We start from the raw sequence: 22,068 nt of genomic DNA on the forward strand, positions 1-22,068 counted from the left end.
AGCTTTGTGTGAAAATCTATTTGCCCCCCTTTTAAAACATAACTTAACCCTGATTTATTACATATGAGTTCAATTTCTCTCACCACACCCTGGCATGATTACTGCCACACCTGTTTGCTATCAAGAAATCACTTAAATAGGACCTGCCAAACAATGTGAATTACACCAAAAGATCCTCAAAATAAGAAATAAGTAATGGGGCAAACCACTTTTACACCACTGTTGCAGTACCAAATAGGAATTGAAAGCAAATCAGCTTTAAATGAGCAACATAAAACCTGTTTTTAAAAATGAAAACAGAAAACCTCCTAGAAGTTATCATCTGATAAAAACTGCAAGAACTACTGGCCCTGAAGGAATGTGCATTGACTGTAGGTCACATTGACCGCACATTCAACTTACATGTCACATGCTATGTCAGATATCTCTTCTCTTATCAGCTTATACATGTACTCTGTGTGATAAAGAGGCAGCAGAATGAGGGTTTATTCAAAGCTTCCATGTGCTAGAAAATGATAGCATGAGATAAAAACAGCTGAGCAAAATAACAAATTATACTTTATTATGGTCAAAAGACATCCTTGCCTAAGAGAAAAAAAGTGAAACAAAGGCTAATGTAGTGGCATAAACGCTGTCATAGTATGTGAATACTGAGGATGTCAAGGCAAGTTATACATTTTTTGGCACACAGCTCATCCTGCACCATTTAAGCTACAGATTTATGATTCCTTCCTTTATTATTAAAGGAAGCCAAGATGGCTTTCCAAGATGGCGCCGATGACGATGGCCGCCTCCGTGTCGTGCTCTGCAGTATTGTTTGTGTTTTTGTTAGTTTGTCCTGTCTCGAGTCACATTCTTACAATTAGTTTCACCAGAGACAAATTGTTGGACATTCGGGCACATACACCACCAAATATTTTTCCATACCAGGATTTATCTGATGTTCTGTTGGACATTGTAGTCGGCGGAGCCGCAGTGCTACTCAAACGCTTTCAAGCGCGCAGACGAGGAAAGCGTGCAGGCGCGCTTGTGAAACTCAGACAGCGCAGATTTCGGACCGCGTTGCCTAGCATCCATCTGGCAAATCTCCGCTCTCTACCCAACAAAATAGACAAACTCATTCTGCTCTCTCAGACAAACAGGGATTTTCTGCATTCAGCTGCTCTGTGTTTCACGGAAACCTGGCTGAACAACACCATACCGGACAACGCGCTTTACCTACCGGGCTATCAGCTGTTCAGACCGGATCGCGACGAAGAATCAACGCGGAAATCGCGCGGTGGGGGGACGTGCTTTTACATCAATGAAAGGTGGTGTACAGCTGTAACAGATTTAAAGAAGCTGTGCTGTCCAGATCTCGAAGCACTGTTTATTAACTGTAAGCCTTTTTACTCCCCGCGCGAGTTCTGCTTGTTCATCCTCGTCAGTGTTTACATTCCTCCGCACACGCACGCGAGTCTGGCGATATAGAAACTAGCTGATCAGATCACGGTGATAGAGCAACAACACCCAGACTCTGTTTTAATCGTTCTTGGGGATTTTAACAAAGCAAAACTATCCCGTGAACTGCCAAAATATAGACAGCATGTTACATGTCCCACAAGAGACAGTAATATATTGGATTACTGCACACCACAATAAAGGATGCATACCACTCCGTCCAACAAGCAGCTTTAAGACACTCTGACTATTGTTTGATTCATCCCATTCCAACCTACAGGCAGAAACTGAAAACAGCCAAACCTGTATTAAGATCTGTGAAAAGGTGGACTAACGAAACAGAGATGGATCTACAAGCCTGTTTCGACCTCACTGACTGGAGTGTTTTTGAAGCTGCTGCAAACGATCTGGATGAGCTCACAGAGACTGTAACATCTTATATCAGTTTCTGTGAAGACGTGTGCATTCCTACCAGGACTCAACTCACATACAACAATGACAAGCCATGGTTCACTGTAAAACTCAGACAGCTACGTCAGGCCAAGGAGGTTGCTTACAGGAATGGGGAGAGGGCCTTGTATAAGCAGGCCAAATACACACTGGAAAAGGAGATCAGAGTCGCAAGAAGGAACTATTCTAAGAAACTAAGGAGTCAGTTCTCTTCCAGCGACTCAGCATCCGTGTGGAAAAGTCTGAAAAACATCACAAACTACAAGACACCATCCCCCAGCACTGTAGACAATGAACGACTTGCAAACAACCTGAATGAGTTTTACTGCCGGTTTGAGAAAACCCCCCACACCCACTCTGAACTGCTCTTCACGCCACCATTAACACCTCCACCACCCCCGCCTCCCCCATACCTGCACTCCAGTTCAGTGAAGAGGAGGTGCACCAGGTCTTCCGGAAACAGAAGACGAAAAAAGCAACCTGGCCCAGATTTTATAACACCAGCCTGTTTAAAATCCTGTGCTGACCAACTGGCCTCCATCTTCACCCTGATCTTCAACAGATCACTGGAGCTGTGTGAAGTGCCCTCCTGCCTCAAACGCTCCACCATCATCCCCATCCCAAAGAAACCCAAACTTACAGGACTAAATGACTACAGACCGGTGGCACTAACATCTGTGGTCATGAAGTCTTTTGAAAAACTGGTGCTGGCCCACCTGAAGGACATCACTGAACCCTCACTGGACTCTCTTCAGTTTGCCTACAGAGCAAACAGGTCTGTGGATGATGCAGTAAATATGGGACTGCATTATGTTCTGCAACACCTAGACAGACCAGGGACCTATGTGAGGATCTTGTTTGTTGACTTCAGCTCGGCGTTTAACACTATCATCCCAAAACTTCTCCTGCTCAAATTAACTCAGCTCTCTGTGCCCACCTCTGTGGATCAACAGCTTCCTAACGGACAGGCAGCAGCTGGTGAAGCTGGGAAAATTCTCATCTAGTATCCGCACAATCAGCACTGGCGCCACCCAGGGGTGTGTCCTCTCCCTACTGCTCTTCTCCCTGTATACGAATGACTGCACTTCAAAAGACTCCTCTGTGAAGCTTTTGAAGTTTGCAGACGACACCACACTTATCGGCCTCATTCAGGACGGTGACGAGTCTGCTTACAGACAGGAGGTTAAGGAGTTGGCTGTCTGATGCAGTCACAACAACCTGGAGCTCAACACGCTCAAAACAGTGGAGATGATAGTGGACTTCAGGAGAAACCCCCCTGCTCTCCCCCTACTGAGCATCATGGACAGCATTGTGGCAGCAGTGAAGTCATTTAGGTTCCTGGGCACCACCATCTCTCAGGACCTGAAGTGGGACACTCACATTGACTCCATTGTCAAAAAAGCTCAACAGAGGCTGTACTTTCTTCGTCAGCTGAGGAAGTTTAACCTTCCAAAAGAGCTGCTGAAACAGTTCTACACCTCCATCATTGAATCAGTCATCTGCACATCAATAACTGTCTGGTTTAGCTCAGCTACTAAATATGATCTCCAAAGACTACGTCGAATAGTTCAGACTGCTGAGCGAATCACTGGTACAACCCTTCCTACTCCCCAAGAACTGTGCTTATCCAGAGCGAGCAGAAGGGCTGCCAAAATCACTCTGGACCCCTCACACCCAGCACACTGCCTCTTTGAACTTTTACCTTCTGATCAACGCTACAGAGCACTGCGCACCAGAACAGCCCGACACAGAAACAGTTTCTTCCCTCAGGCAATCCATCTCATGAACACTTGATAATAATATTTGCAGAACCAACATCACTACTTGCTTTACACTTTTATACACTTATTTAACAACACACTTTTCATGCCAATTTGCTCATAACAGCTGCACATATAACGTTGTATATAGTAATAAACACGTACATACACTTGTCAAATATATTTGCACTCACTACTTACTTCTATTTTTTTTTTATATATTTATTATCTGTTTTTTGTCCTGTCTCTGTTATCTTGTTGCACTGTAGAAGCTCTGTCACGAAAACAAATTCCTCGTATGTGTGAACATACCTGGCAATAAAGCTCTTTCTGATTTCTGATTCTGATTTATGATTATTAATAATGCTTTTAATTGAAGTAAAATGTCCTCTAACTATTACGAAAACTGTTCCTTCTATGTTTGATTTTATTTTCCCTATACACTCACCGGCCACTTTATTAGGTACACCTGTCCAACTGCTTATTAATGCAAATTTATAATCAGCCAATCACATGGCATCAACTCAATGCATTTAGGCATGTAGACATGGTCAAGACAATCTGCTGCAGTTCAAACTGAGCATCAGAATGGGGAGGAAAGGTGATTTAAGTGACTTTGAACATGGTTGTTGGTGCCAAAGAGCTGTATTTAAGAAACGGCTGATCTACTGGGATTTTCACTCACGACCAGTTCTGTGGGTACAAATGCCTTGTTGATGCCAGAAGTCAGATGACAATGGCCAGACTGGTTCAAGCTGATAGAATGGGAACAGTAACTCAAATAACCTCTCGTTACAACCGAGGTATGCAGAAGAGCATCTCTGAACACACAACATTTTGAACTTTAAAGCAGATGGGCTACAGCAGCAGAAGAACGGTCGAATGGAACAGGCGAATGGTCAGTACACTCAGTCAGCAGACCACATAAACAAACAAACAAGGCAAGGGTGTAACACGGCAAAACAAGGCAGGGACACTGCATTGTAATGTTAACTTGACAGATAAACAAGACTCAGCAATGATGTTAGTGTGAGTGATCTCTTTATAGTGCGGGTAAAGAATGAGCTTCATCTGTGTGTGTGTGTGTGTGTGTGTGTGTGTGTGTGTGTGTGTGTGTGTGTGTGTGTGTGTGTGTGTGTGTGTGTGTGTGTGTGTGTGTGTGTGTAAAATCACCAGAAACTAGGACCAGGTGTGTGCAAGCGGTGCATGACTGGAACTTGTAGTCCATAAACCGAGCCGCTAGATCGCTGCTGACTGAGAATGATATAATAAGAAAAGATCAGTTTGCAACGTGAAGCAGCATAACAAGTTGTTTGTACTGTCTAAAAATTAATGAAAGTGAATGAGACAGGAAGTCTTGAGCCAAAAAGATTCCAATGGCTGCACGCGCTCATACAAGTTGTAATGTAAAGGATACAAAAAAGAAAAATGACTAATTAATTCATTAGATTTCCACCTAGCAACCCCTAAACCCCTAGCAACTATATACCATTGTGCAGAAACCGCTAGAGGTGTATTTCGACTACCAACTTAGCATAAAGATGATCTGGCATAAAGTAAAGCTAACCCTGCAGAAATACCAGACCAAAGAACACACTGACCCAGTGGAAATGTTGTGACAAACTACAGGTCAGCATAAACAAATGTCTTTCAAACCTCACACAGCTGTTCTGTCAAGAGGCATGACACTTGGCTGGAAACCCATCTATTGCTGACATTTGATTTCATTGTTATTTGCAATATTTCCACGATTATGAAAAAGCTGGAAATATTATATCCAGTGCTAGAAAATTAATGAAAGATTAAAAGTTATTTAAAGTTCTGTAGTTATAAATATAAACGTTTATTATTGACATGAATAGTTGATGGGGATTTATGTGAGCATAGGTAACTGTTTTCTTTGTTGATCTGTGTTGTGTTGAATTAATAAGAAAGGACACCATTTTGAGTCTCCACAAAGAATGGTATTATATTTAGACAAATCACCAGCTTCAGCTCACACCATTAAATGCATATCATATCAGGAAGGTGAAAAAGATAGTGAAGAGACAGGACCAGTGTTTGGTAAATTACATTAAAGAAGTAATAGATTACAAATTACTGACTACTACTGGAAAATTGTAATCTGATTAAAATACTAATTACTTAATGTAAAAGTAATAAGTTTACTAATTACTTTTACTTTTTATATTTTACATATAAAATACACCTATAAAAATACAAAGTACACTGCAGCTCTTTCAGTTATTTAATATTCTCTGAAAAACATGGGTTGATCATCAGCTTTCAAAAGACCGAAAGAGTTTACCCAAAACTTAAAATTCTCTCATCATTTAAGAAAACTGGACACCTGTAACAATTGACATCCATAGTATGAAAAAGCACTGCAGTGTTTGGGCGTTCTGTGTTTGTCTGAGGTAATTAGTCTACTGATATTCCTAATTATGAAGCTGATCGGTCTGTTTTTGTCACGTGACACGCGATTTTCAACTGAGTGCGCCTGGGAAATGCGCAAAAGACGCGTATGTGAACAGTCTCATAAGCAGCTATGCTTCTCTTCACATTTAGAATATACCTTCACTCCCGATCCTGCACAAAAAAATTCAATTTAGCCTGTTTAGGCTGAGTTGGACCGCCATGTTTTTGGGCGCGGGTGTCCTTCTTGGTGACGAGTATTGTCGTAGAATGCTTTTTATTCAAGTGCTTTTTATTCAAGTGCTGGTTGAGTTAAAAGCAGTTGAAAATTCTTTAGAGAATGGACATAGACTGCATTTCACAGCAATATTTGTGTATTTACACTCGATGAAATTAAAGTATTGTGTGTATTTCCACTTGAAGAAGCAACCACTCTCGTCAGCAACCATTTCATCTCGCTTTCTTCATCAATTTAAAAGCGCATGCTTATTAACTGACGGTACAGACGAAAATGTGATTTGAAAGAATTTTTTCTTCCAAAAACTAAATTTGTAACGTAAGTATCGCAATTACGTTCACTTATAACTGCACTCTCAGAAATAAAGGTAAGCAAACTGTTACTGGGGTGGTACCTTTTCAAAAGGTACACATTTGTACCTAAAAGGTCCATATTAATACCTCAAGGGTACATGTTAGTACCTTAAAAGTACAAAAGTGTTCCTCTTTTTTAGGTACTAATATATACTTTTGAGGTACCAATACGAACCCTTTAAGTATAAATGTGTAGCTTTTGAAAAGGTACCACCCCAGTGACAGTTCATGTTCCCTTTATTTCTGAGAGTGTGTAATCAAACTACACAAACTCAAAATGTAATTTGTTACATTACTGCGTTCCTCAAAAATGTAATTAGAATGCAGAAATGTGTTACTGTGGAACACGTTACACCCAACTCTGGACAGGACCAACATGGAAAATACAAAATAAAAAGGACATAATACAGGAAATAAAATAACTTCGTACTCTTATAAGAACTAGCAAATGCAGCATGACAATCTTCATATTACCTTGTTAAAATAAAATATGATAAATGCACACCTGCACTGAAAATGTAAATGTATTTAGACAGATCGTCAGCTTCAGCTCACACCATTAAATGTATACCATACACTGTCAACAAAAATAACATTCTACAATATAACAATTGTTCTTATATGAGTAAATAAAACAAGTGATTAAAATAAAACTTAAATATTACGTATTTGTGTGTGTGTGAATTATTTACAAATAGTGCTAAGTTCTCTGTAACAACGTAGAACAGGTATAGCACACCTCTTCTGGGGTACGTTTCCCAAACAACAACATAACTCACGGCTGAACTATCATAGTACGATGCATCATTTGGGAAAAGAACATTGCAGTGACTAGTGTTTCCAAAAATTGAAGCTGCTTTGTTGGAGATCCATAGTTTGAACTACGTTAGTTATAACGTAAAACGCCCATAACGATGCTCTAAACGGGGTGGAGTAACAACTTCTTTAGACAAAAAAAACATCATAATTTTTGTGTACAATTTATATTGTTTTACATAAACAGGCATTTATAAAACTCTAATATTAGTTTTGATAAAAACATGCCCTCACTTTCCATATTATTTGAAATATATGTAAACGTCAAATAAAGAGCCTGTGTTTCCTTTACAAATATTACTGAGAATATGCCATATGCTTGGAAATGCACCCCTGTGGAAAGGTGGAAAAGACCACTCAAACAGTGATACAGCAGGTATGGCTGCTTGGGCTATACAGTGCTCAGCATATGTAAGTACACCACTCACAAATCTATTTTTTAAATTCATATTTTTAATAGGAAGCTACACTATATTATATTTGTGCGTATACATTAGATTAGTCAGTCTAACAATCTAACAAAATAACTTACCATAACGGTCCAAAAGCTAGTACACCCAAATTCATGTTATATAAAAATGTTAAATACAATTTTAAAAAGGAAAAATGTAGAAAAACTTTTTTGTAGGTTGTAAATTTTGTAGGTTGTAATTTTTTTTTTCAATATTTAGCTTAAATTTAATTGTATTATCTTTTTAATTTCTAAATATGTTTGGTGACTAAAATATTATTTAAATAAATATATCTGTTTAATAAATCTGTTTTGTTTAGATGCACCAACATAAATTGCCTATATTCACTGAGAAATGGATAAAGAAATTCATTTTCAAAATGGGGTGTACTCAATTATGCTGAGCACTATACCACTTTGACATTAACATTGACTGGTTTAGACCTGTTGTGGACAAATAAAGAAGCATCAAGTCTTTATGAAAGTTTTTTAAATCAAAACAACAATTCGATTCAAACAATTTGTGATTCACACAGCTGATTCATTTAGAAGCATAGCAGTTAACTATACACTGTAAAACCCAACAGTCAACTTTATCAAATGAAATGAGTGTAGTTAACTCAAAATTGACTAAAAGTTAATTCTACTCATTTGAAAAGAGTTTTGAACTCAGTGTTGATGGGAATGAGTTAATTAAATACCTCATTACTTCAACTTAAATGCAGTAAGTTCACAGCACTCATATAGATAATTTTTGTAACTCAAATGGTTTGCAGCAATTGGTTTCCTCAAACGGTTTGAGTTGCCTTAACTATTGAGTTTTACAGTACTCAGTTGGTTTCTCTTCATTTATTGGGTTTTACTGTGCTCAAGTTGCTTATTTTACTCAAATTAATTAAGTTCACAGTACTCATTAGGATTAGTTTTTGAACTTAAATGGTTTGAGTTACCTTAACTTTTTGGGTTTTACAGTGTAGGAATGTATAACTGATTCAGACGATTCATTAAAAAAACTATTTGTTGGTGAAACACATCTCTGACTCCTCTTTTATGTTTTTCAGATGTGTGGTGTTCAATAACAGAGGCGTATCGGGTGAAAAGTTATTGGTAAGGATAATCTTTTATATCTCTACTGTTTTCTCTTCAAAAAATAACTTCTCCTTCATTGTCGTGTTAATACACACACACTACTGTCAGCATCAATATCAGAACAGTCATACTCTGACATAATGTCTTTGTTTAAATGTAAATAACTATTATAACTTAAACTGTTTAATCACATACAACTATATAGAGCTTTGATGATAGCTAAGGGTGTATTTGCTTACGTCAATACTATCTTCTCAATATATGCCATCAAAAGTATAAAATGTTGATACATACAGTGACCCAAGCTGTGCTTCAAGTCGCCATGTTCATTTTTTTGCCCTAATACATTTTTATTTATTTATTTATTTTATTTTTTTTAATTGAAATTTTCAGTTTGTACACATTGAAATACAGTACAACATTTTACATGCATTTTTTACAACAATAACCTTGCTGTATTTACAAACTGTACAAAATAAAAGAATATATATACAGTTGAAGGTATTAGTTCCCCTTTTAATTTTTTAAAGATATTAGATATTTTTCTACTAGATATTTTTTCGATAGTCTACAGAACAAACCGTCATCATACAATAACTTGCCTAATTTCCCTAACGTGCCTGATTAACCTAATTAGCCTAGTTAAGCCTTTAAATGTCACTTTAAGCTAAATACTATAGTGTCTTGAAAAATATCTAGTAAAATATTATTTACTGTCATCATGGCAAAGATAAAATAAATCAGTTATTAGAAATGAGTTATTAAAACTATTATGTTTAGAAATGTGTTGAAAAAATCTCTCTATTAAACAGAAATTGGGGAAAAAATAAACAGGGGAGCTTATAATTCTGGGGGGCTAATAATTCTGACTTCAGCTGTATATAAAACTTAACAAAAAACAAACAAAACAAAACAAAAAATACCCCTGTTTTTGGTTAATAGTAATCTGTTTAAAAGTGATCATTACAATCCTGTACAATGTGCAGCAAACATATAGATTGAAGAGTGTATCAACACAGAACTGTTAAACTGGAATTACATTGTCCACATAAAAAGTTATTCATCAACTTCATCCTCTGTTAATTTCACACTTTCAATATATTTGATAAAAGAACTCCATATGTTTTCAAATACATGCTGTTTAGCTTTTAGTATGTAAGTGTTTTTTTCTATTGGCAGGCTTGACAACATCTGTCTTATCCATTGAGTAGTGTTTGGTTTTTGTGTCTTTGTCTATAGCAAAGCTACACATTTTTTGGCGTAAAGCAAGCTGAGGTCTATAAATACTTCGCTTTATTATAGTTTAAGTTCTCTGGGTATAAGCCCAGCAAAAAAAGCATTGGGTTGATGAGGATTTGTTTTGAAATGATCTTTTACTTATGACTCTAATATCTTCACAAAATTATTTAATCTTTACTGCCAAATACAGTGAAACAAGGTTCCTCTAGCTTCCAAACATTTTGTACAAATATCTGGTATGTTTTTATTATATTTATTTGGCATCTTCATTTTTGTAGCTCAACTGTCAGATAAGAAGTGCTCATGACTGTGGGAAATCAAAGGTAGCAAAGAATACATCTATGCTACCTTTAAAATTCGATCAGAAGAAGTTTACCCAGGAGACGGGAAGCGTTTGGTGGGAAAAACAGCTGAGAAATATATTTTTGCGCAATGCCTTTTTGCCTCTGGATTGTATTATTATCTTTTAGGAGAACCCTGTGTCATTTCTGGTAAAAAAAACTTGCTTTGATTGAATAAAAGTAACTTTAAGTCAGAATTTGCCAGGCATACGAATAATTTGAGGCTTGACTGTATGTTGCCTGAGCCATTTGAATGAAATTTAGGTAATATGTGTTTTGCAAGCAAGCTCTTTGAACCAGAGTATGTAAATAAAATGCCTTCCTTTGTCTAACTTCGTTGGAATTCAGATGCTAATCTACTTTTTTGTGCATTTGCCATCAGACGAACCTTAAACCCAGACAACACACCTTCATCTGCAAGAGTGCTTCATCTACTGTGAACAATAATCTGATAGACATTTTTAAAACCCTTACAAAATGTAAGGAAATTCCAGTTTTTACTACACATGTATGTAGGCATGGACTAATATACATTTCTTACAGTATGATAACCTTGGATAAAAATAGCGGGGTTTCACAGTATCACGGTATTGTGAGAACTGCTCTACAATAAGTTCTTTTTAAATCTCTGGGTAAAAAAAAACAACCCCCCTGTTCAACACAATATATTTTATTTTCGGAAACATTTATAATATTTTGGAACAGTAAAGATGCCTAAATAATTCAAAAGCTGTTTTCGTCAGTTTTAAAAGTACATATATAGAGATTTTTTACAACACATTAAAAAACCTTACATATACCTCAGAAATGGTATAACAGAAAATGTTAGTGGTTTTAAAACCTTGACTTTTCCAACCTGCGGTAAACCTTGAAACCGGTTATCATCCCATGCATCAGATATATGCATCTGACTAAAATAGTTATTGTAGTTATAACCTCAAATCAGCCTTTGTTTTTGGGCTACACTAACCATAAGTGTTATATGTGTAGTAAAACCTTTTTTGCATTTGTGTTCATGGAAATGGTAATCAATTTGCCAAAAAAGTTAATAATTAATAACACACACAGATACACACACACACAGACACAACGCGGACACGACACGCACACACATAGATACACACACACACACAGACACAGCGCGGACACGACACACAGAGACACAGACAGCGCACACGTTTAGCTTTAGCTTTGCACTCTTTTTGCACGCAAATGTGACAGGATGCAGGTTAATATCCACTGCTGTATGGATATCTGTTATGTTAATGTACAAAATAAACCTGATTTAACGTCCACAAACCGGGACTGAAGCGTCTTCCTTTATAATTGTTCTAACACGGGGCTGTGCTAATGAAGTAAAGCTGAAGTAAATTGCTGTAATTTATTACACACATGCACTGTTTTAAAACATTTTAAACATGTAAAACTCACTCTTGATCACATTTGATGATGATTGATGATCCTAGCAAACTGAACACACCTTTTATTCCCGGTTGCTTTGCACACATCTGGTCTTGTTGATATGATTATACACGTGACTACCGGGACATGTTAATACATGCAGCTGTCAATCAATTCGGTGGGCAGGGGGACCGCACTCCTACGTCAAGTTGTGGTCGATCTGAAAACCGCTCCAATTGGTCCACTGTTTTAATGTTGTTAAATTGAAAAAAAAAAGAACTGGGTGTGTGTATATTACCCTAATATGACGGTCTATACACTATACCTACACATATGTCTGTCCAAACAGCTTGAAAAGTAGATTTTTCACCATAGGTGCCCTTTAAAGGGATGGCCAAGAGTGTATTTTTAAGGCTGGATAGTGTTCAGGGGGTGCAAAGCAATGTGTGCTTATCCATTAGCCTGTGTGACATCCATTAGCTTACATATTTAATTTCATTTGTTATGCACGATGATTTGTTTCAAAACTAGTTTTAATTTCCAGCAAAAGAATAAATGAACAATAATAATGAAGTGTGGTAAAAAAAAACTGAGTTATATCCAAACACACATCCTATTCTTATGCCCCATATAGTGACACAAAAGTCTCCAAAACCTGACAGATGAACAAATCTAAACTTGCTTTTATTAAAACAAATATAAATATTCATATAATAAATAATACTAATAAAAACAATAACATTATACAAATGCAAATTGTTATGAATAAACTGAAAAAGCCCCCTGATATGAGGCATGGAGGCAGAGATTTTCATATTTATGTAGAAAATAATAATTTTTGTAACATTTTAATCCTTTAATTTTTTTCATATGTGAAGATGTTTGTGTATTGCTGTACATCCTGTGTGTATTAAGCAATGTGTATGCGTTTGAACCCACATAGGTGCATAACTAACGCACTCTGCGCTGGACTTTACATTTGCTTTTAGATAGTCAATGGTGCTGTCTGTTTATAAGGTGCCAACAATGCACCTTAACACATCTCAATTTTAGACCAGCACACCCATGAGTCCACAAAGTGGCACAAATAGATTTGCTATTTAAACAATGTGCTGAAAAAACGTGAAAATTAGGGTTGCACTAGTCTGAAAATAGGAACAAACCACGCCAAAAACGTCTTGCGTCTTAATGCGTCTGGTGTATGATAGGGCCCTTAGACTTTGCGCCTTGATCGTTAAAGTAGAGCCCATAGTGTTTAAACACGCTAGCTGCATCACTTTAATTATACAATCAGGATTTTATGCTCGTAATGTTAAAAAACAATTTGCTAAAACTTATTCAAAACATAAAAGCAACATGTTCATTTCCGCTAGCAAGGTTTTAGAACATACATAAACATAGTAACATAGCTAAAACATAGTGACATCTTGATGTCTTACCACGTCACCATAAGTTTATGATCAAATTACAAAGCTACTTCAAACATTTAGGCTTGAGAAGGCTTGCAGAGTTGCAATCGAGTTTCTTTGAGATACCTTTCATACTTTTCATACATATTAAATAATGTCCTCATGTTTTAAGATTTTACAAGTGCAAATCTGTATCATGTGAGCTATGGAGCTATGCATCTATGTGTGAATGTGTGTGATTAAAGATACGAGCCTTCTTTCATATCCTCCTTCCACTGTGCTCTAGACTCCAAGGACGTATTGTGCAGCCAACACAGAGGATCTGGAAGTGGTCATTGAGCATGTCCAGCGGACCATTAACAAAGCTCCGCTCATGGCGGCTGGGGTTTCTATGGGCGGGTGAGTTTAAAACGCACACACTCATGGATTTATCCTGCCCTTATATGGGAATTCAGCTGATATGGTCACACATCCCAGGAAAATCTAGGACAATGTTTTTTCCACCTATCCAAACTCTCTACTATAGCTTGTTTAGGCTTTGCTACACATTTTACATTGCGATTTCAACGATAAGCATATGCAATATTATTTTTTGTGGTCATTCTTTATCTCAAGATACAATTCCTGCTATTAGTAAACCTTTAACTAAGACTTTAAGCTCAATAAACTACTAATACCACCTATCCAAACTTTCTGCTATAGCTTGTTAGGACTTTGCTACAAATGTTACATTATAATTTCAATGATAAGCATATTTAATATTATTTATTAGAAATTCTTTATTTTAAGATACAATTTTTGCTATTAATAAACCTTTAACTAATACTTTAAGCTCAATAAACTTCTAATACCACCTATCCAAACTCTCTACTATACGTTGTTAGGACTTTGCTACATATTTTACATTGCAATTTCAATGATAAGCATATGTAATATTATTATTTGGTCACACTTTTTTAAGATACAATTCTTGCTATTAATAAACCTTTAACTAATACTTTAAGCTGAATAAACTACTAATACCATCTATCCAAACACTCTACCAAAGGTGTTAGGACTTTGCTACACATTTTAAATTACAATTTCAATGATAAGCATATGCAATATTATTATTATTTTGGTCATTATTTATTTTAAGATACAAATCTTGCTATTAATAAACCATTAGCTAAGAATTTAAGCTCAATAAACTACTAATTTGCTGCATTTTAATAGTACGTAAGGTTTAGATACTGGTAGGATTAAGGATGTAGAATAAGATCATGCTTTATAAATACTAAAATTCAACCAATATCTTAATAATAAGCAGGTAATACGCTAGTTGTTAAAGTGAAATGTTCTTTTAATAATTTATTACTGTATAGTGTTTTCTTTTCATGGATTTATTTCTCTGTCACGTGATGCAGAAGAAATATTATGCCCTAGATGCCTCCACGGCATCATTTCACACTAGATTTAAGTGAAAGCTGAGTGTGCAGTGCAGTTTTGTAATCCTCTCAGTCTTACAGAAAGAAACGGGTCAGCTTCACATGGCTTATGCCCAAAAATATAGCAGCCATACATATACAGTACATATAGATCCTCTGATTGTTAATGCATACGCTTGTGCTTTTCAATGCTGTTTTTATAATATCATGACACCCTGCAGGATGATGTTGGCGAACTACCTGGGTCGTAAAGGCTCTGAAGTACGCTTGAAGGGTGTGGTGGTTTTCTCAGCAGGCTGGGATGTGTTTGAATGCACAGCATCACTGGAGAAACCCCTGGACAGATTCCTCTTCAACTCTTACCTCACCAGCTGCCTGCAGGCGTCCGTGGACCGGTCAGTGGGGTCAGAGGGGGATAAGCCTGTAATGTGTGTGCATGTGTGTGTGTGTAGTCACAGGGGACATTATCCCTAAGTGCGCCCCCTCCTTCTCTTATTGGGTCTGATCTGTTTTTGAATGTTATAAAATGTGCCAAGTAAGATTAAACTGAACTGTTACGTATTTTGCTAAAGCACACAGAGTTTGGGAACAGGGAGTAGAAATTAAATGAACACTTTGCACATATGGGGCTTATTCTGCTTTAATTAACTCTTAATCAGCTTATCAACAACTTGCAAAAAAATGGCATGGCGGTACCATGATACTTTATTAGTGTTTGATATACAGCTTTGGAAAAAATTAAGATACTGCGTCATAGTTATTATCGGTCATCTCGATTTGGTATTCATCAATATGTGTTATGAGTGAGATGTTCATTTGTGTGTTTTTTTTCTTATAATCTACAGAGAACATGTCTTCAAATTAAGAATATTGGCATTTAATAAAAAAAACATTAAGGTCAATTTTATTAGCCCTCTTAAGCAATATTTTTCTGATTATCTACAGAACAAAACACTGTTATACAATTACTTGTCTATTTACCCTAACTTATTAACCTAGTTAAGCCTTTAAATTGCACTTTATGCTGAATACTAGTATCTTGAAAAATATTTAGTAAAATTGTATGTACTTTCATCATGGCAACAATTAAAAAATCAGTTATTTGAAATTAGTTATTAAAATTATTATGTTTAGTTCAGTTATATAAATGTGTGTATATATTCATAGCACTTCACTTTTTCCAAATTTTTTATGTTACAGCCTTATTCCAAAATTGATCCAAAATAAATCATTTATTTCTTCAAAATTTTACACTAAATACCCCATAATGACAATGTGAAAAAAGAGTTTTTGAAATTGTTGCAAATTTATTAAAAATAAAAAACTCAATCACATGTACATAAGTATTCACAACCTTTGCTCAATACTTTGTTGATGCACCTTAGGCAGCAATTACAGCCTCAAGTCTTTTTGAATATGATGCCACAAGCTTGGCACACCTGACTTTGGGAATTTTTGCTTATTCCTCTTTACAGTAGCTCTCAAGCTCTCTCGGGTTGGATAGGTATTGATGGTGTACAGCCATTTTCAGATCTCTCCAGAGATGTTCAATAGGATTTAGGTCTGGGCTCTGGCTGGGCCACTCAAGGACATTCACCGAATTGTTGTGAAGCCACTCCATTGTATATAATTTATAAAATAAAGCACAAACGGACGTTTTACTCAAAACATCTACCTATTAAAGGCAAATCCAGAAAACTATAATATGGTAATATTGAATGGCTTTGTTCAATTCAATTCACCTTTATTTGTATAGCGCTTTTACAATGTAGATTGTGTCAAAGCAGCTTCACATAAAAGGTCATAGTAAATTAGAACAGTGTAGTTCAGTTTTAGTGTGGTTTAAAAATCACTACTGAGAGTCCAAACACTGAAGAGCAAATCCAACGATGCGCAGCTCTACAGATCCCGAACCATGCAAGCCAGTGGCGACAGCGGAGAGGGAAAAAAAACTTCGCTAATTGGCGAAAGTGAAGATAAAAACCTTGAGAGAAACCAGACTCAGTTGGGCACGACCATTTTAATTTCTCCGCTGGCCAAACGTCTTGTGCAGAGCTGCAGTCTCAGTGGCGGAGACTGGAAGCTGGCCTCAGCGAAGACTCGTCTGTCCCTGGAGCGTCACAGGAATCAGTCTCACGTTCTCCACTCCTCCATGACCACCACAGTAGCTGCTCGGGATACGGCCTGGTTCAGGATATGGAAACCTTGGGATCATCTCGTCGTTGGTCTTGGATCGAATCAGTGACTATGCATAGTCTGAGGGCCTCGGGAAGAGTATCCCCAGGTGGAAATAGAGAATAAAGAGAATAATTAGCATAGCTGATGTTCACAGTATATATCAACAAGATGCACAAACCTGTGTGGAAACCCGCTAAGTGGTGCACTGAGTGTATGCTTTACTAAACAGAAAGGTCTTTAATATAGTTTTGAATTGGGAGAGTGTGTCTGAGCCTCGGACGTTATCAGGAAGGCTATTCCAGAGTTTAGGAGCTATAAATGAGAAGGCTCGACCTCCTTTATTCGACTTTGCTGTTCTAGGTACTACCAGAGGCCCTGAGTTTTGAGATCCTAAAGAGCGAGTTGGATTGTAGCGAGACAGAAGGCTGGTTAGATAAACAGGAGTTAGATTATTTAAAGCTTTGTAGGTAAGAAGCAATATTTTAAATTCAATATGAAACTTAACAGGCAGCCAGTGTAAGGAGGATAAAATTGGGGTGATGTGAATTTGTCTTTGAAATAAATACTATGATGTACTTTTACTATTTCTGTAGCATGTTGTATACTGTGCATAGAATGCAAATTTCTTTATGCATATAATTACCATTTGATCTACGTTTCCAACAAAGCACGCTCCACAATCCCACAGTGCAATTTGCAATATGGATTCACCAGTATTTACATCAACCACAAATTTTACATCAGTTCTTTCTTCCCAAATTTGACTGGATTGCTGAAAGTGGAAGTTTTAAAAATATACATATATTTAAATTGAATATGCAAACTTACCATGGATGATAACCAGCAGACACACTGAGAATGAAACATGATGTCTTTTTTACTATATATATATATTTACAATACTACTATATAAATGCAATTTATAAAGTTAGTTTGTGTATATTGCACTTGTTTTTTTCATGTGTTTTATTAAATAATAAATAATTAATATAAATAATAATAATATGTTGTGAATAAACATTATTAGTGACAAATATTTTTCTGTATTAAGATGCACCTGAGTAAAGAAGATTTGGATGAGGAGTTGGTTTTATCCATTGGTTATTGGTTAGATTTTTTGGGTGAATGTGAGATGACTAAAAATGGTCAGATTGAAGTAGATTAAAATATTAAAGTGTTGCATTCATCACCAGAGAGGAAACTGTTATTTCACTACAAGATCCAGCTACTGTATGACATTTTGATTCAATGTTATGAAGGCCAAAAACATTTTTTACTCACTTGTTGAATTTTCATGTCATGCTGATTTTAAAGGTGCCATAGAGTGCATTAAAGTTTAATAGTTCTCTGATGATCTTCATAGTAGGTGCTGTATGTTACTTTTTTATTCTATTTTATACATTTTTTAATATATATTATGATTGAAGTCCCTAGAGGCTGTTCCCACCTTGAGGTTGCATACACTGTCAAAAAATATCCCAAAATTCCCTTGCAGTTTTTCATATTTTGTGATTAAATTTGTAATTTTCCCTGGTTATTTATCCTTTTGAATTGCATTATGGGACTTTGATCTTTCTTCCAACAACTTTTAACCTTGAAAAGTGTGAAAAAGTGACTTTTTAAACATTTTTTCGGTTGCTGGTCGCTGGTTCAAACCCCGGCTGGGTCAGTTGTCATTTCTGTGTGGAGTTTGCGTTTCCTCCGGGTGCTCTGGTTTCCCCCACAGGTCCAAAAACCTGTGATATAGGTGAATTGGGAAAGCAAAAAATTTTTCCGTAGTGTATGTGTGTGAATGAGTCTGTATGGATGTTTCCCAGTGATGGGTTGCAGCCGAAAGAGCATCCGCTGCGTAAAACCTGTACTGGATAACTTGGTGGTTCATTCCGCTGTGGCGACCCCAGAAAAGAAATTGAATGAATGAATGAATGAATGAATGAATGAATGATTGATAAAATTTTTGGTTTGGTGTATATTATGGTATAAAAACCATGTAATAAGTGCAAAGACTTATTTTAAAATAAAGATTTATTTTTCTCTATATTATTTCTTATACATTATATTATTTCAAACTACTAAATTGTCAATAAAAGTCACTTTGTTAAAATGTACAGTTGAATTTTTTCAATCAAAAGTCGACAGAAAAGAGATCAAGGTCCCGTAATGAAATTCTCTTTAAATAAACAGATAACACTTGTGAATAATAACATACAGTAACTGTTAATTAACCAACCTGGGCTCATTCTGAAAACATAGTCCCATGGACGTTTCTAAAGACCGCGAAATATATCCCGGGAAGTACGTATTTTTGCAGTTTTTGTTTTCACAAATCCACGAGAGGCCACTGTGTGCGCTTTTTCATATCTCAAGTTTCTCTCGCGAGTGCCGTTTGCGCCTGCTATTCTCGTGTAAACCCACCAGAGGTCTATGTCGACCGACCGACTGTCTGTCTGACTGACTGGATGACTGACTGACCGGCCGACCAATTGACTGACCCACCCTCCTCCTTCCCTAAACCCAACCAACAATTTACAAAAGCCGTCCAGAAAAAGAAAAGACCTCGTCTGATTTTTACCAGTTTTTGGATTTTACCACATTCTCACCGTTATTCACTTTATTTTTTGGATTCTGTTTTTGTCTTACCTGATTTCTGGAACCGCTCATCCCCGGACTCAAACCCCGTCATCGAGCTAACTGAACAAACTGGTTGCAGCAGAAAAGCCCTCCACACGGAGGTAAGCGGACAGCTGGTAAGTGCGAAAAGGAACGGCGTCATACCGCACCGTAGCATTCATTTTTAAAAAATGAATACATAATTCGTGGTCTCCAGAAATGTCCACAGGACTACGTTTTCAGAATGAGTCTGTGTTGCAGCCAACTAACAGATATGTTTACAATGTAGGTTTAAGATGATAAAGATCAGGGGTGCCCAAACTTTTTCTTATAAAGGGCCAAAATCCAAACTTGATTGAGGGTGGTGGGCTGAAGCTAAATATACCAAACTGTATTACACTAAAGTTGCCATGGTAACTTTCTAATTTAATAAGATTAAAAAGTTATTAAATCGCATCAATAGTTATAGATATATTTTACATTTTATAATGTACTTCTTACAATAAAACCCAATGGAGTGTAGTAATAACACAATGGAGTTCAATGGTTTTTTTATTTACTAAAACAAGACATTTTCACTCAATAGTGAAATATATGTGTCCTAATAGTGTTTTTAGCAATGTGCCACACATATATTTCTGTCAACATCTAAAACAAAAATGTGTTTTAGGGTTTCATGATCCTTTAGAAAATCTGATTAATTCACATTTTTTTAAGGTTACCATGGGCCAACGTACTCTCGCTAGGCTTGCCTTAAACCGTCCCGAAGTGCGGTTGTCCCCCTCCCCTCTCCCCCAATGGCCTGCACTCACATTGCATCCGAGCTGGAGCACGCTTACATCATCGATGATGCACTGTTCAGTTTAACAGAGAGAAGCACTCTCGTTCAGCACAGTGGAGATTGCTTTAGTTGTATCATTTTGTATTATGTTTAGTCGTTTGGGATGCAGTGACACACAGTCACAATATTTTGCTGAACAGATCCACAACTTTGACGCTCATAAATGATCATAAAAATCCTGGTGCTGTAGGTTTTAGGAGGTTTGCTGAAGGTGCAGCTGATGTGCAGTGGGGGGTTTGCGTCTTTAATAATTTATGACAGTTCCGGCCTACTGAACCGTGGGGCCGGCCTACTGAACTGTGCCTGAGCCTGATTTGGAACACTCACACTTGTCAAACAAACCGGGAATCACGCCTGGGCATGGTTTGGATCGCGTAGTGTGGGTAAAAAGCTAATTACAAAGATAAAAAAGGTGTGTTCACTGTCTTTGTGTTTTGCTATTCAACAAATTTTATATGCTCATTTATAGCTACAGAATTTACCCCTAGAAGAAAAACCTTGGGTTTGACCGTAATTGACCAGATTTTCATTCTATGGCACCTCTAAATATAAAATGTCACAATTATACATCCTTATGTCAAGATTGCCCTATACTTCACTGTGATGTTTCATGTTTTCATTTTACAGTCACAGAACCATTCTTGAAAAGAAGTACGACATAGACCATGTGATGAAGGTGCGTTACTCTGACTTAAAGAATGTGTCACGTTTTTTGTTACAAATTGTTTTTTGTCATTTTCTTGTGCTGTGGTTAACTTTCTTCATGCGTTCCACAGGCTAAAACTATACGAGAGTTTGATGAACGTTTCACATCCATCATGTTTGGTTATCCATCCAATGATGACTATTATAGAGACGCGAGCCCGATTCACAAGATCAAGTCTGTGCAGGTGCCAATGCTGTGCCTCAACGCAGCTGATGATGTCTTTTCCCCCAATCACGGTGAGTTATTGAGGTAATCACATTATGAGTTTTGGTAATAAACACTTTTCTTGTTTGTTTGTTCACAAACCATTGTTACCCTGTATACTTCAGTTCACTAAAATATGAAAAATCTGTCATCATTTACTCACCCTTTACTTGTATCAAACCTTTATGATTTTCTTTTTTATATTGAACACAAAAGAAGTTATTGATGTTGGAAAACTGTAACCCTTGACTTTGACCATTTGTTTATCCTACTATGGGTACCAATGGTTACAGGTTTCCAACATTTTTCAAAATATCTTCTTTTCTGTTCATCTAAAGAAAGAAACAAAGGTTTGGAATCAGTTGAGGGAGATTGATAGAGTAAATTTTCATTTTTGGTGAACTATCCTTTTAATCAAAAGACTTTTTTTCTTTCTTTTACAAATACTAGTGAGACTATTTTATGTTCCATATTTAATCCTACTGTTCTGAACAAAACATAAAACTACTTACAGTAACCTGCATACACTATATAGCTCAATGGCCACTATATTAGTTGCACCGGATTTCTAATCAGCCAACACGACAGCAACCCAATGCATTTAGGCATGTATATCAAGACGATCTGCTGCAGTTCAAACTGAGCATCAGAATGGGGAAGAACGGTGATTTAAGTGACTTTGAACCGGCATGGTGCCAGA

General features: G+C 36.8%; 1 protein-coding gene across 1 annotated transcript in view; it reads left to right on the forward strand.

Moving 5' to 3' along the window:
- abhd3 (abhydrolase domain containing 3, phospholipase) overlaps positions 1-22,068 on the forward strand; it is a 65,387-nt gene that overhangs the window by 36,011 nt on the left and 7,308 nt on the right. Inside the window, 5 exon segments of the mRNA XM_056472802.1 lie at positions 8,985-9,030; positions 13,689-13,801; positions 15,051-15,224; positions 21,086-21,134; positions 21,235-21,400. Of these exon segments, the coding sequence (XP_056328777.1) occupies positions 8,985-9,030; positions 13,689-13,801; positions 15,051-15,224; positions 21,086-21,134; positions 21,235-21,400 (548 nt within the window).

Source organism: Danio aesculapii, chromosome 2 (assembly GCF_903798145.1).
Source record: "Danio aesculapii chromosome 2, fDanAes4.1, whole genome shotgun sequence".
Classification (NCBI taxonomy): domain Eukaryota; kingdom Metazoa; phylum Chordata; class Actinopteri; order Cypriniformes; family Danionidae; genus Danio; species Danio aesculapii.